Below are 16,165 nucleotides of genomic sequence, written 5' to 3' on the forward strand. Positions count from 1 at the left end.
CAGCCTCAAAGTAACAAAAGCTTTGTCATACGTTATTCTGAATTTGTCGTGCTCAAGTTAATCTTCATGTCTCACTGTTATTTGTTTCTTGGCCTGTTTTGTTTTGATGGTTGTGTCCTGTTGCAGTTTTACTTCCTTTTCTCCTTCAGTGTGATTATCTGCTTTGCGTTTATTAGTCTCACTTGTGTTTGATTGCATTCACACGTATCTTTTTCCTGGCTATTTCTCCTCTGCATGCATGTAGTCTTTCCCCTTCTTATGATCTCTGTTTGTCTCTGTTCTCCTGGAATTTGTACTTGCTTTGGACTTTTGAATTGTTCTAATCAAAGATTCATTTTTTGTTACTTTGTTTGCACAACTTGCATTTCAGTGCTCTCTGCAGTCCACTCCCAACAGAATTAACGCCATTAACAATGTTTCTTTACAGATATTTTGAGAACTTCTGATGCAAAATCCAGTGAATCCAGTGACTCTGTAATTAAGTAGAAAATTCTAGAATGAATAATCAGATATTTCTCTTTAGTTAATGTATTTATGAGCTTTACTCTTTCACTACCATTTTAATAGTCATTGCTCACCCTCTTTGCTTTGTGGTTACTTGTTCTCGGTGCAGTGCTGTTTTGCTCATGACTTTTTCAGATAAAGTCATGAGCATGCAGATAAAAGTTCTGCTGCTCCCTGCTGTCTACTGCTGCAAAGCTATTAAACAATGATTTTAAAAACATTCCAATAAGTTATTGTACTGCTGAGGGAAGCGCAGGTCACTGCTTATAAAAGACCGGCCACAACTGATACAGCAGAGATCAGTCACAGCATTCCCAACCGTTTTCCTAACCGCTTGTCCAGGTGGGATTACTCTATTCCTGCTGTCATGGGGAGAGATTTCAGGTGCACCCTGGACTGGTTGTCACTTGTGAATCACCAGTTAATCGCCTAACATGCATGTCTTTGGACTGTGGGAGAAAGGGAGAGGAGGCGGAGAATACCCAAACTGGCAAAGAGAGAACATGAAAACTCTACACAGAAAGGCCCCAGCCGGAGAGGAGGCTTAAACCAGGAGCATTTTTGTGAGATAAAAATGTCAAATTCCAGATTTTCAGTGTTAAATTTGACGATGATTTGATGATGACACAACAGCGCTTACCCACGTTTACAGGAAGAGACGCATAACACCAGAGGCAGCGTAAGATCCAATCTCTAAATCTTCAAATCTTCAAAGCCAGAATTAAATATATGAAGGTAGACAATGAAGTGACCAACGAGTACACTAGAAAACAAAAACGAAGAAAAAGAATAAGATCAAAGAGGTTAAACAGGAATTAGTGGGAAACATGAGAAAACTTCCAAAAGTTCAAATACTGTCTGGAAGTACAGACGATTTGATCAAGAGCTAGGCCACCCCTGAAAAACCTCCTCTCTCTGGCATACATCTGTAAATGCCTGCTTACGCCACACACCCATTTGGTTTCATTTCTGGTTGTCAGCCTCTCTCAAAGTTATCAGGAGGATCTGTGAAGCCCGGAGCTGCCAGCGATCCTCTGATGCCTTCCTCAAAATTGCAGCCTGTGGCTTAGCGTTTTGCTTCATTATCAATAAATGTTTTTCATTCATTGCTAGTGAAATATATGTTATAATATAACATGCATGACTGTAAGCTTGATATGTGTTAAAAGATGGATGGATACTTCCAGGCTGGAAGTAAAGCTGAAGGATGAAACAGTGTGAACGATTTAAAGATTAAACAGAAGTAGAAACTCATGTCAAAACAAAAAATCCCCAATGTGGTTAATTTCTCTCGCTTCACAAAGCTCCTAAAAAACCTCAGAGGACGTAAAACTGTTTTCATGGGCCAACCGCAGCCTCCAAGATGAGACAGCGAGATCTCCTGTGTGAAACCACTGAAGTGTTCCTTGAAAGAAAAAGCATAGAGTAAAACCTGCTGAACTTCTGTACGTCACCCAGGAAGTAACAGGAGCCGCAAAATTTTATTTTTGTCCCATTTATATTTAGAAAGGTGTATAGAAAGGAAAAAGAAGCAAAGGAGACAAATCTGCAGAAATTCAACAGATTAAGCTGAGCAGGAGGGCTTGATGGTGTCTGAGCTCGAAAACATTTAGCTACCATATTTCCCACAGTAAGTGGATCACTAACTACAAACACAAGTGTTGCTCAGGTTTGACAAAATGCTATAAAAGATGCCAGCGAGAGAAAGATTGGATGCTCTGCAGGTGTCTGATGAATATGGATGTATTGTAAGCCTGTAACATATGTATTTATCAGTGCGCCCGTGTCTCTTCTCAAAGCGCTGTAAACATAAAAGTGGCCGTTCTGTTTGAGTTATATTACAGCTTCACAATGTGCGCAGCAATCCAACACAGGCCCACTCATATAGTGCACAGTAAATAAAAAAAAAAATGCATTTGTCAGCTGTGTGTGTGTTTGGGGGCGGGGCTGGTGGGGTGTCAGGCTTGCTTTTGTATTTCATCACACATACACTGTATATGCCATAAATCCCTCAGTGCATAAGAGCATTTTAAAATGTAAAATGACCTTTGACCACTCTGATTTACCGAGACGCTGGCAGGTCATTTTAAAGGAACTTAGTCCAAGCCAGCCGAGACCCATATGGCTGCCAGCTTTGCACGCACACACACACTAAAGAGTCATGACTCACGTCTAGTCATAAACAAGCTACCCGCCGCTCTGACCCTGACCTCCTTCAATTAATGGTAAGTACACTGTGGAGTCCAGTATATAACATCCACTGACAGAAAGCTTCACTCCTACTCATAAGGCAGCTCTCTTGTTTTCTTCACCGCCCTGGTAGTCACTTCCTCAGTCACTCACTCACTCACACACACACACACACACACACACACACACACACACACACACAGCTGCACGATAAATGCAGAGGGAGCCTGATTGTGTTCATCACAACAGCAGAATGCTGCATTTGTTCTGGGCAGCATTCAGGTGTGACAGTGTGGAGGTATGTGGGTGTGAAAAAAACCACATTCATAATTCATTAAGTTATGAATGTGCTCATTGCGATGTAACCCAAGGTCTCCAAACACAGTGTTAAACTGTAAATTCTTTTTACCCATCACACTCTCAGAGCACTGTTACAGAACAGAAATCAAGCTCACGATCACGTCTTAATGGTGCTTTTCAGAAAGATTAAACATTTTATTTGCTAGATATAGTAATATGTAGTATAGTAATAAAGACACTTAAAATACAGATTTTTTTATGTTTATGTTTTCTAACTCAAGATATTACATAAGTAAAAATAATGAGCTTCATGGACATTTCGAGAGTGGCTCCACCACCAAAGCCAGGGCTGTGTTTCACGGCTCTATATTAAAGACACGTTGTATTCACACGTTTTTTTCTTTGCCTACTTTCCATAAACTTTCATGAAGTTAATTTTTGTAGTTTTTGTGTAATTTTGCTGACAAAAAAGTCAAACGAGCAGCTTTCATCGCATACCTCAAGCGTCAAATTAGCCAGCTAATTCCCAACGATACTCCTGGGTTTTTGTACACGTGTTTGTCGGCACAGGGATAGAACTGAGAGAAAATGATATGCCTAAGGACGTGGGAGGCTTGATTTAAACATCTTTAATTTGGAATTAAAAATGAAAGAAGAAACACTTGAACAGCATGTGGTGTCATGATCCCAGGGCTTCCTGGCATTTCTTGTTTAATATTACTAGCAAAAACCAGGCCCTGCTGTGCTTGTTCAGTTCACTCATATTTATTGTTCTTCTTCTTTTCAGGTTACATATTCACAGTACAGACCAAACAATTAAGTGCGTACACTATTAGCATCACTAATATAGATATGCATGACACCCAGTGACCTCACAGTGCCACTGCACTAAAAATTGTTTTGCAGCGCATACATAATGTCAACAATGCACACGCTTGTAGTGTAGCTCTAATGTTGCCGTTTACTTCAAGATCAGCTACTGTACATGATATATATAAACTGTGAGGATATGAGTGTTGTAACAGTAGTTCCCAAAAGCTATATAGATATAGTCCCAATATCCTAAGTACTTGTAGTGTAACAGTTAATTGATTAACGCGTAGGAGGAGTTAGGCAGCAGACATATATGCCTATATTATGAGCATTATAGTAAGATTGAGTGTTTGTTTTATTCCTGACTGTGTGACTTGCTTAATTTAACCTGTGCTTCAGTTTCTAATTAGCAGTTAGTCCTCAGTGTATACACAGTCCTGTTTTCTCCAACCTTTTGCTGTTTATTTGAGCTTTGGCTATCAGCTGGATCCATTAAGTCATTCCTTGTCTTCTATCTGGAGTTTAGCTTTTGTTTTGACTTTTCCTATTTTTCCCAGTAATAATAGTTCAGATCTTTGTGTTTTGTGTTTTTATTCACTTTGTTTTCTTCTTTTTCGGCCTCCCTGGTGTTTCTTTTTGTGTCTTGTTCAGAGTGAATTTGTGCTTAGTTATCTTTTTGTGTTACTTTGTCAGTAACTCTTATCTTGTCTTTAGTTCGACTTGTTGATCAGCTTGATCCTGAGCACCTGTTTCTTGTTCTTTTCTGTTTCCTTCTTCCATAATCACCATTTGTCTATAACTAGTCCTTTCTTCCCATCACTCTCTGTCATGATGTCTCTTTGTCTTTCCCTCCATGTACTCCTGTGAATCTTTAGATTTGCATTTTTGGACTACTGCATTAGTCTAATAACTGGCTTGCCTTTTGTTAACATCGGTATGCTTCTTGGATCCTGCACTCCACAAATAATGAAACAGCTTTTAAATAAAGCTGACCTTTTGATTTGAGTGTATAGGTCTGCATTTGGGTGAACAGGTCTGATATTTGAGTATATTCTATTCCCAGGGCTACATTTCTCAGTTTAAAAAACATTATTCACAACAAAATTTGGTCTTCTTCCTTTTCCCAAATTCCAAAGCTTAAACAAAATTTGGTTTTCTTTTCTCAGTAGTTTCATAAACATACAAACATATCTCCTGTGAAAATAAAGACTTTTCCTTTGCAGTCAGTTGTTCCGAACAGGTGAATTTTTAAAAATCGGAATAGTCTACTGAAAGGACAGTTCAGCTGAAATCCATTTTACTGTGGTTCTTTTATTCCTCTGGGATGGTCAAAAACAGCAAAACATACATTCTGGATTTCTATGTCTGATGTCTGAGACACTCTCTGCACTCTGCTGGTGACAAAAGTGGGTCAAGTTATCAGATTAAATCTGTCCTGGTTGTCATTTTCAGAGAAGAACACATAATAATAGACTGTGCTGACATTTAATTTACCTGTTTGATTGACAGTGTCTTATAGAAATGATTGCTCCACTATCTCTAGTGCAGCAAGAGAGCAAAGGAATGATCCAGTGCTTATTGCTCCATTTAGTATGTCAGAAAAAGGTATAATATCTCTCAGTACCAAATGCATTATGCCAAAAATCCCTGGATGTCCTCCTGCATTTCATCATATTTGCAGTTTGCAAGCTAAGGTGCCTTGCAGACTATTTTTGTCCTCCACACTGAGTATGTGGATTGTTGGTGTTTTCTCTTTAACACTGTAAGATGGCCATTGTTGTAATCTGACTGTATAATTAAACCTGAACTGAATAAGGTGAGTCTACATCCTTTGATAATCCCAACTTTACATATGCTAACAAGCTCACAATAACAGTGACATCATGCTCATTTTCAGCAGGCATACAAATTGTTTTCTGTCTGAGTTCAGCATGCTATCATTTGCTAACTAGCATTAAGTGCAGCTAAGCGTATCATAAACAAAGACAGACAAAGCAACAGTTTCTGGTTCATCATTTTACATCATTTGAGTGCCATGGATGTCCACAACTTCAGCTCCTGTTCTAAATCATTGCTAATGTATGTATTATATACTCAGGTGCAAGTTCCAACACTGCCAGTTTTATTTAATTTCACATGTATGTTAAATATATCTTGTTAACCTAGAAGAGGACCATATTCAGATTAGATTAGAATAGGTGGAGAGGCAGGATTAGGCACCATGGGCAGGTCGACAGACAACTGACTTTATCTTTGTTATATAAAACACTGAAAAATAATTGACCGATGGCCATTTAATTAATAGTCTTTACCCTGTTTCGTTTTTTTGTTATTTTTGGTGATGGCCATGCTCTGGATTGTCTCACTCCAACAACGCCCGCCTTTTTTACCTGTGTACTTCTACTTGTTATCAATTCTATTACATCAGTATATGTCTATATCTTCTCTTTTTTACTTTGTCATTATTATTACTTTGTAGCATTAATATTACGGTTATTATTGTTCTTATTATCATTATCATTTTATTATTATTATCATTTTGTCCCGTTTTATTTGATCAATGACAGAATATAGTGAAACCTACTCATATGCACTACAAACATTATTATGTCCCTACTCTCCCAGTGATTGCTCATCTTGTGGTTCTTGTAAGTCTGTGTCATTATCCTGAATATGTTTCAGTCCTGTATTGTTTAAAGAAAGTAAATAAATACAAATAATAAACCCACGTGTATATTATGTTATGTATAACAAAATACAAGTGCCCTAAATGTACATAGGAAACATACATTAAATTCCTCGTTCATTACACCATAAACCTGACTTTGTTTTTGAGAATTCAGGTACATGAAGTGTTAGTTTCCCAGAAACATATTTATGCAGTTAGCATAAAGATAAAGCACTTTGATAATGATTAAAGCATCTGCTGACATATTTTATGTATTTGGACTCATTTCAGATTCTTCTGTTGTGTTATCCTGGAATCAGGCCTGAATATTTTCTGTCTGGAAATAAACAGATGGCCCAAAGCTGATGTTGTGTGCAGTTTAAAAGGTGTTTTTGCTAACATAAAACTCACTTGTAAATACTAAAAGTGTATTCTCCCAGCAATTTTGCACATTTTTCATGTTTTTGTGTGTTCTTTAGTCATGATCGTTAATCTGTACCTGCAGTTTATTTTCACACTGTTCTGGGTTTGCGTGAAATCTACAATAAGGGGGGGAAAGTCAGTCTCGGAAATATGACGCAGCAACTGTTCAGACAATCTGCTGCAAAACAACAACAGAAAACGGTCCTCCCGAGACAGATTTTGGAGAAGCGGGTTCAGCTGAAAGTTCATCTACATCAGCCTCAAAAACCAGACGTTCAGTCAGGATCACGTCCAATAACTCATGTGTAAACTCACATGTTTGTTTGTGGGTGCGGAAACACAGATGGATTAGAAAAGGGCTCAAACTCCCAGCTTATGCACTGCTGCTGGCAGTTCTGCTGCACTCCTGATCTCGGGGCAAATGTGCTTTGATATCTGCGGGATTTTTTTTCTTTTTATCATTTCCCTATATGAACTTCAATGAAAACATCCTTTAAGTAGTGCTGAGTGAGAGCAAAGAGAGCTCAGCTTTAAATCGCAGCTTTGCTCAGCTCTTACTGTATGCACCCTGCCTCTGAGTGGTGACCACAGCACACAAACCAGTCTGCAGACATACAGTGTGAGTCTCTGTGCATCCACCGTCACTGCTCTGTCCAGTCAGCCCTCCTCCCAGCCCTGCTGCAAGGCCATCTGACTTCTTTTGTGTCCTAGCCTAACCTTGGACCAGCGTCTTTGCCTCTGCTGCTGCTGGCTTCCCATCAGCTATTCTTAGCTTCACTTGTGCTCTGGCTTCACAGCAGATCCGTCAGTGTAAAATGCCACACTTCACCGGATGGTGTAAATAAAATGGGCCTGCTGGTTGGGAGCATCTCTGGAGGAAATGACAAATCACTTTAGATCATAAACAACAGAGCAGCAGTGTTACTAGAAAAACATCTCATGGGGAGTAGTCTGGTGGTTTTCTGTCTGGCTGTGATGGAGCAAAATATTAGCAGGCTGTCCTCTCAATACATCTCTCAGCGGTTGGCTTTCCTTTTGCTGCAGCTCTGAACTTAAAGTCGTATTTAGACAGATGAATTTTCCCTTTTTCTGTTTACTGCCGAGGGGATGTGGTTGCAGGGGGAGATTAGGTTAGACACACTAAAACCCCAGGAGAACACATCACTACTAAAGCACCGTGCTGTCAGACACCGAGAGGCTGCAGCTGAATAAGCGTTTGATGCTTTGCTCAAAGGAACTGATTGCATTGCAGGTGGAGGGGGGAGGTGGTGCTGAAGAGCTACGTCTTCATTTCCTGTTTGTCTTTTTTAAAAAGATAACTATAATATTTTTGAAAAATATTCAAAGATGTGTCTTTTCACACAGCTCAATATTTAAATTTTATGACATTTTTTGGTTACGCAAAAATTCATCAGCATCCTCCTGTTGCATTTTGGTATTTGAACCATGCCGTGTGGCACGTTCCACACTGGACTGATGCCAGCTGCCCCCTCAGGTAAGAAAGGTGGTTTAAGTGGCTTTGAATGCATCATGGCTGTTGGTACTACAGAGGCTTGTCTGAGGTTTTCAGAAACTGCTGATCTACTGGGATTTTCCAAAACAATTGTTTCTATGATTTACAGAGAATGGTCCAAAAAACAAAAGAAAGTTTCTTGTAAGCCACACTGTTTTGCACTGATACGATGGCAACAGAAACTCAAATAGCCACTTGTTACAACTAAGGCAGGCAGAAGAACATCTCTGAATGCACAATATGTCAAACCTTGAAGCAGAGCAGCAGTAGACCACACTGGGTGCCGCTCCTGTCAGGTGAGAAATTGAAAGTAAGGCTGCAATTGGCACAGACTCGCCATAATTAGACAACTCAAGATTAAATACAAAATCTTAGTTCGTTTGATGAGCCTCAATTTCTGCTGCAACGTTTGGATCAGAATTTGACATATATGGCATGGAGGTGGAGATCCACCCCGCCTCGGATCAACAGTGCCGGCTGCTGCTGCTGGTGTAATGGAATGGGAGATATTTTCTTGGCACACTTTGGGCCTTTTAGTACCAACTGAACATCATTTAAATGCTAAAGTCTACCTAGGTATTGTTGCTGATCATGACCACAGTGTAGCCACCATGGGACAAAGCTCAAATCTTCTCAAACTGGTTTACTGAAAATGACAGTCGTATGTGCAGCCGACAAATCTGCAGCAAGTGTGTGATGCTTTCATGTCAACATTGACCTGAGGAATGTTTCCAGCACCTTGTTCGATCTATGCCACCAAGTAAGGCAGTTCTGAGAGCAAAAGAGGCTCCTACCCAGTACTGTTAAAGTGTGTATATATATATATGGTAAATGGCGTGTATTTGTATAGCGCTTTACTAGTCCCTAAGTGCTTTACACATTCAGTCATCCACCCATTCAAACACTGGTAATGGCAAGCTACATTGTAGCCACAGCCACCCTGGAGCGCACTGACAGAGGCGAGGCTGCCGGACACTGGCGCCACCAGACCCTCTGACCACCACCAGTAGGCAACGGGTGAAGTGTCTTGCCCAAGGACACAACGACCGAGACTGTCCATGCCGGGGCTCGAACCGGCAACCTTACGATTACAAGGCAAACTCCCCATTCTTCATCCACAATCGATATACATCGATACATCGTATTTATGCGTTTACAGTAATGTCTTCAGAGGGTTTAGTGTTGTACACCACGCTTTCCAGTATGCAGAAAACTGCTAAAATATTGATGTTTACTGCTGAAAGTTCTAAAACACAGTTTTTTTTCCAAGTTGTGTACTTTGCTCCACATACTGTAGAAAACAGAGCTGTAGGACAAAAGTGCACAAACACAAAACTAACAGACTGTGGGCAGCGTGTACAGTAAAGCAAAGAAAGAGAGAAACTTTGCATCAATCAAATATTGCCTAAAGTAACATATCTAACCTTGGTTATCGCCCACATCAGCTCGGCCACCTCTACTTAATTGCCAGAGGAAGAGACAAGAGTGCATGAAGATGGTCGTACACTTTCCATCATTGTGCTGAAACGATCTGTCCTTTGGTAAGTGGAGCCGGAGATAAAGAACTGTAAATTCTGACCCTGAAAGTGCAATAAGATAAATCTGAAAGGTCACAAGCTGTGTGAACCTGCGATAGGTGATTTCATAAAGTCATTGCTTGTTGCTGAAATACTAAAGTGATCTTTCTTACTGAGTGTCAGAGTGTTGTCTAAATGCCTCAAAAGTTTAAAATGAAAATATTTCCTTTTGTGGAATAAAAAACAGGACAGTCTTACTGTGGGCAAGTAACAATAAATAAATCAATAAACAAGTAAATAAATAAATAAAACTCTGTTCAATTACTAAATAAAAATGATACAGAAAATAATTTAGCAATCATTAATTAAACAATTGAGTTAAAGAAGATTAAATGAATGCTGTAGATGTAAATTAACAAATTAAAAATAAATATCAAATACATGGTGAATGAAAATGAAGAATACTCTCACAATACTCTCATCAAATAATGCAAAATGCTTGAGATTCACTATAAAACATAATATTCATAATAATATACTCACACTGTTTAAATAAAACTTTAATACTAAACATTATTAAGACATCGAACTGTACTGTGTAAGTATAAAATAATAAGTATCCCAAACCTTACTTACGTGCTTAAATTTATAAATGAATATGTTCAGATATTTTCTACCACGGCTCAAAAGTGCAGTGCTTAATGAATTTATGAGCTCAGGTTTATGCTGCCCCAAATTAATAGCATTGGTAATTGTCAAAATCATTTTTATGTTTCTACAGTGGTTAATTCGCCAGCACATGCAAGCGCTTTATTCCAAATTATGTTTTTAATGCTGATATATTGTTGTTATCCATTCATTTCCATTAGTTTTCAAAAAAAAAACAAGAAAAATAATAAATGACATAATTATTTCTTGATAAAGATGCTAAATTACAGTTATTTACTTATATCTCCAAACAGGAAAAAAAAAGTTTTTTAGTTAAATGTTATACTTGATTACTTTTCCCCAAAATTTGGATATAAAAATGTGACATCAGTTTGTAATTTGCTTGTAAAATAAAGACATAATTTTTAGTTTTAAACAAGGTCTTGGAAGATTTTTTAAATATTTGTGTTTTCTTGTTTGTGTGACACCTGGTCTAATAAATAATACGTTAAGCACTGTAACTGTCATCCTGAAGATTACACCTATGGATAACACATAGAGATCGACAACCACTGGCACTAAAGTTCAAACCTACAGGCAATTTAGAGTCGCCAAGTAACCGAACCCCACTAACTGCATGAATCTGGACTTTGGGAGGAAGCCGGAGAAGCCAGAGAGACACAAACATGGGGAGAACATGTAAACTCCACACTCTAGATGGTGGATTCAAACACAGGACCCTCTTGCTGTGAGGCAACAGTGCTAACCTGCACATCTGTTGTGCCTGGCTAATGATTGTCTCCCTATTTCAGTGGTGTAAATGGCTGGAGACATTTTTCCAAGCAGCTTCACACATTGAAAACTGACTGGGAAAAGCCAAAGCGAGTAGAGAACAGAGAGCGTCCCCCGAGCTGGGCTCAGCAGCAGGATGGCTGTCTTAAAAATGTTACATGTGGACAGATGTAAACAAAAGCAGTTTGAGGTTTTCTGTGCTGAAGCCACGAGTTGTTGAGTCTTACACCACAGCTGCTGTTTCACATTTTACTGTAGGGTGCAGCATTTGCTTTTAGAGAAACTAACAAGTGCATAAGTGTCTCACTTTGGTCACACCCACTGATCTAAGTCACTCCATTACTATTCTCTTATTGATTATTATTCCTCTTTTCTCTTTTTATTTGATCACTTACATATTTCGTTTTTACTGTAGTTTGGTCTCTTGAGTGTAATTTATCATTTTGGCACAGACTACATTCGATATATGTGTAAATACAAATGTTGCACTTCATTCCTAATCATTTTCTTCTGTTTTTGTCCCTTGTGAGATGACTTTTCATAATCTTCTATTAGTTTATTAATGTTGTTTTGAGTGAGGCTTTGAGGTAGCCAAATATCCTTTTATTGCAACCACGGGAGTCAGTTTAATTCTCTGCAATGAAGAGCTAATTTGGTTTAAAGCACATATCACAAAGGGATTAAATGATTTAAGGGGCTACAGTTCCACAGGAGGTTGTAGTGCAGAGGTTGAACATTTCCAGTGTGCCTGCAGACTACATGTCTACTCTGTATTCTCTGTTGCAAAACTGTGAAATATTTTTGCTTTAAACACAGTTCCTCTTTTAAATATGAATGTTAAACCCACCCTTGGGTGTTACTTTTGCTCCCTCTCCCTGTAAAAGACTGTAACTTCTGTATGTATAGTGATACAGCATACAATGAGTATCCAGAAGCATCAACATGGTGGATCCTAGCAAATGAACTTCAATAGCAGAGCAATGGAGCATTTTCTAATCAGGACCTCTGGATGCCTTCAGTATAACCTATATATGCTTCAGTGCAGAAAAGACTGTTCTGTTTATTTGGACAAGTTTCCCTAAGGGAGTATCCTTAATCCAGCTGTCATTTAAATATATTGGGAATGGCATGCTAACTTTTAAACACATGATGTGATAGGGAAGCTTATTAGCTCCTGAAAAGCTGCCAGTTTGGAGGTCATCACCCAGCATTGACTATAAGACATTTGTCACAGTTTACACTGAAAATCAAAGTCATCTCGTGTCTTCTGAAAAAAAGGAACAGTCATTCAAATTATTGGTAACTATCTGAATCTTTTTTTTTTTAAATCACTCGTTGATATTTTTATATGTGCCTTTGTCACAGTTATATATTGTGGGAACTCCTAATACAGATTATGATGTTATATATGTTGGATGCTGGAGCAATAAATCAGACACGTTCGAGACTTTTATGGAGGACAAGACTGTAGCTGCTGTTGAAGATGTGCAGTTGGACATTTTAACGTCAGTCGTCACTGACTCGTTTTTTTTGAGCCAGCCTCAAGTGGTCATTAGAGGTACTGCAGCTTTTGGCTCTCACCTTCACAGCTGAGTTTCCATCTCCAGCTTTCTGTCCATTTTGTTTGAATAAATTAAGACTTTATTCGTTTAAAAGTTTTAAGGGTCCTGATTTGTGAATTTTTGTGACACAGCCAGGCTCTGCCTGTTTCCAAGGTTTGTGATTAGCTTTTTTTTAACCTTCAAAAGAAAGAAAACTCAGAAGAAAAAAATTCAAGAGTTTACTCCAGACTCCTTGGCAGGGCTTTGAAGCTGCAGCTACCCTTAGATTATTAAATAGGATTTTTTTAAAAAAAAGTTTTATATATAAAAGAGGAGGAACTTGGACCCATGACTTTATTATTTCTGAAAGCTCAACCTCAGCCCTGATTGTCCAAGACTAGTTTTGTTTAGAGGGCTTGTTCCATCAGCTGCAGGATCTCTGCCCTCCACATGAACTCCAACTACCTAAAAAGGGGCCAAACCTGGAAAACCACTTTCTCTTCAGCAGTCAATATAGCATCTATCACTCACCCAAGATTTCTGCTTTGCAAAAAATAAAAGATCCACACAAACAAGGCAGCCTTGATAAACAGCTTACAGCATGTAACAATCTTCGTTATTCATTTTTAGTGTTTTTTTTATATGACTGTAGAAACCTTCCAGCATAACAAGGCTTTTTGACCTCTGACCTCCAATAAAGGGTTGCAGGGCATCTCAACCACTATCGACGTATTGCATTTACTGCAGACCGCGTGGGTCGCAGTAAAGGCCAAGTATCACGGAGTTGTTGGTCACATCTCAACTGCTGGATGAATTGTAATGAAGCGTAAACATTCGTGATCTCCGGCTGGTGATTCTCTCTCTTTTCCTCCAGCGCCGCCCTGTGTGTTTTGGATTAAAATGTCTCTCAGCTGTTCACCGGATTGCATTAAAATCTGCTTCTGACATTCGTGGATGAAAAATTTTAGCAACTTTGACAAGCGCCTGGAGAAAGCGTACCTTAATTTGAAGTGTTTCAGCTCTTTACTTGCCCACAGCGCACATTCAGCCGCCTCCTGCCTCTCATCTGATTAGTGGTCTGTATGTGTCGGGGAACACTGAAGTTGGCTCGGTAATAAGCATTATAAGGCGGTCTGCCGGAGCCCAGTCTGGCTGTGGGAGGGGTCTGCCAAACCTTTCCCTCTAATTGACCAGGGAGCAGAATCAGTCGGGGGAAGCGAGCGGCCACAGACGGAGAGAGAGGTACTCAGCAGACCGCATGTTGGTGCTTAATAGCGTATAATTGGAACACATTACCTGGAATTAGATTTATTAGGCGTCGCATGGTTACTAAGTGTTTTGGAAAAGCGATTTGAAAGCCAGAAAAAAGCAAAAGCTTAAGTGTTGGTAAGCAGTGTAGCTATTTTATTGCCTGTAATTTTACTGTCTGACGCTGAATTATTCTTTAGACTTCCTTCGCTACACTTTAAAATGCGTGCATGCCCACGGGTGAGAGAAGCGCAGCCTATAGATTTTCCTTGTAAATAATGAAACTTCAGCGAGTTTAAACATCTTACTGTTTTCTTTTGCGTGTGCGTGTGTGTTTCACTTCCACAGACGGACGCATGGGCTCGATAAAACGGGAAACCCAGCCCATGCCCAAATGGCTGATCTGGAACTGTTTTACTTTGATCAGCCGGATCCCAGAGACGTCTCCCTGGTTTTAGATGAAGAAAGTATCGGCGACAGCGGTGAAAAGTCACTTCATCCCGGCGGAGGAGAGTGTTCAGCACCATGGACAGAGATCAGGGGAGCTCCGCGTCCGGAGGAGGAAACGGAAACATCTTTTACTTGCAAACACCAACATGATGAAGATGCTGATGATGTCCAGCTGATAGGTGCGAGTCCAGAAACCTGCAGACTGAGTCGGCGATCCTCGAGTGAACTGTACGAGGAGGAGGAGGTAATGGAGGAAGCGGAGGAGGACATCCCGGAACTTTACTTGCTGTCCGACGACGACCTCTCCTCTGAGGACTCGGGGAAGTCTGTGGATTACGGCTTCATCATCGCCGTGACTTGTCTGGTAACTGGCATCTCCCTGGTCGCCATAGCTTACACGGTCCCCAGGGACGTCCGGGTGGACCCGGACACTGTGACCGCCCGGGAGATGGAGCGTCTAGAGAGGGAGAAAGCCAGAGTGGGAGCCCATCTGGACCGGTGTGTCATAGCGGGACTGTGTCTGCTCACCCTCGGGGGCGTGCTGCTGTCCACGCTGCTCATGATCTCCATGTGGAAAGGGGAGATGATGAGGAGGAAAGCCTTCGCCTATTCCAAACACGCAGCAAAGTTGTACGGATCCATCAGTTTGAGAGCTGGCTCCAGCCCCACTCGGGAATCCTGCTCGCATTTGTCAGTGGCTGACGAGGATTTAGAAGTGCTCAGCTGAAATTATGGACAGGACAAGCGGAAAAGACTCAGAAAGTGCTTAGAAAATCCTGTCAGAGCTGTCCTATAATCGGCAGGTTTAATGCCTTTTTCATTTCTAACAGCTAATGCTAGTATTTTGGTTAATAGATAGACTTCTTTTGAAAGGATAGGCTTGCATTTTTTCACGTCTGTTGTAATACAGTCCTCGCATATGGGAGTTATTGGTTGCTGTTATTGTCCCTTCAGCTCATCCAATCTCAGTACAGATGATAGGGGCCACAATCCACAATCCTCTTTCTGGGTAGATGCAGAAATATATATATATATATATAAATAAGGCTAAATATAGTAGTTTGATTTGGATGAATACAGCCCAAAAGAACAGAGCTATTGAAGAACTCACAGGGCTATTTGATAGCAGTAAGTTGCTTTAGGTACGGTGAAGCATGAAATACAGTCAGGAAGCCCAGGCTGTGCAACAGATGCACTGAATGTGCCAAAACCAAAACACTGCACAGCAGGTTTCTAAAACACTGAAAGCTGGAAAGCTATAATGGTGGCTATCATTTTCTCATTTGTGTTTTCAGTTGTGCAGGAAATACCAAAAAATAAATAAGTGGTCACATCACAAGTGAGCATTCGATTTAATGAAATGGGCCTCCTCAGTTTTCTTGAACGCCTCTGTGAGCACTAATATGTTACCCCAGTCAAAACAAGCATCACTCTTTGTGTTTTTATCCATCCGCTGAAGCGAAAACACAATGAGGGAAACTTGATTTTTGTTATGGTCAGTTTAGACTGCTGAAGCCTGATGTCAGCTTCCATTACTCATGTGTGAAAAGGGATTGTG

General features: G+C 40.0%; 1 protein-coding gene across 2 annotated transcripts; it reads left to right on the top strand.

Annotated features, from left to right (window-relative positions):
• The first annotated feature begins 13,795 nt into the window (after positions 1–13,795).
• Positions 13,796–15,943, top strand: LOC102308962 (transmembrane protein 74). Of its 2 annotated transcripts, none has more exons than XM_005940917.3 (2): positions 13,796–14,151; positions 14,506–15,943. In XM_005940917.3, the coding sequence occupies exon 2, from the start codon at positions 14,552–14,554 to the stop codon at positions 15,332–15,334; it is 783 nt and encodes a 260-aa protein (XP_005940979.1). In that variant the 5' UTR covers positions 13,796–14,151; positions 14,506–14,551; the 3' UTR covers positions 15,335–15,943. The 2 variants fall into 2 exon arrangements, with proteins under 2 accessions (XP_005940979.1, XP_005940980.1); XM_005940918.2 differs by lacking the exon at positions 13,796–14,151 and adding an exon at positions 14,163–14,295.
• Positions 15,944–16,165: the final 222 nt, after the last annotated feature.

This window comes from Haplochromis burtoni, unplaced genomic scaffold, assembly GCF_018398535.1.
Source record: "Haplochromis burtoni strain Fernald_Lab_line unplaced genomic scaffold, NCSU_Asbu1 Contig_171, whole genome shotgun sequence".
In the NCBI taxonomy this organism is placed as follows: Eukaryota; Metazoa; Chordata; class Actinopteri; order Cichliformes; family Cichlidae; genus Haplochromis; species Haplochromis burtoni.

Coding starts and splice junctions, on each gene's coding strand:
- LOC102308962 (XM_005940917.3), top strand. CDS start 14,552: ATGGCTGATCTGGAACTGTTTTACTTTGATCAGCCGGATCCCAGAGAC.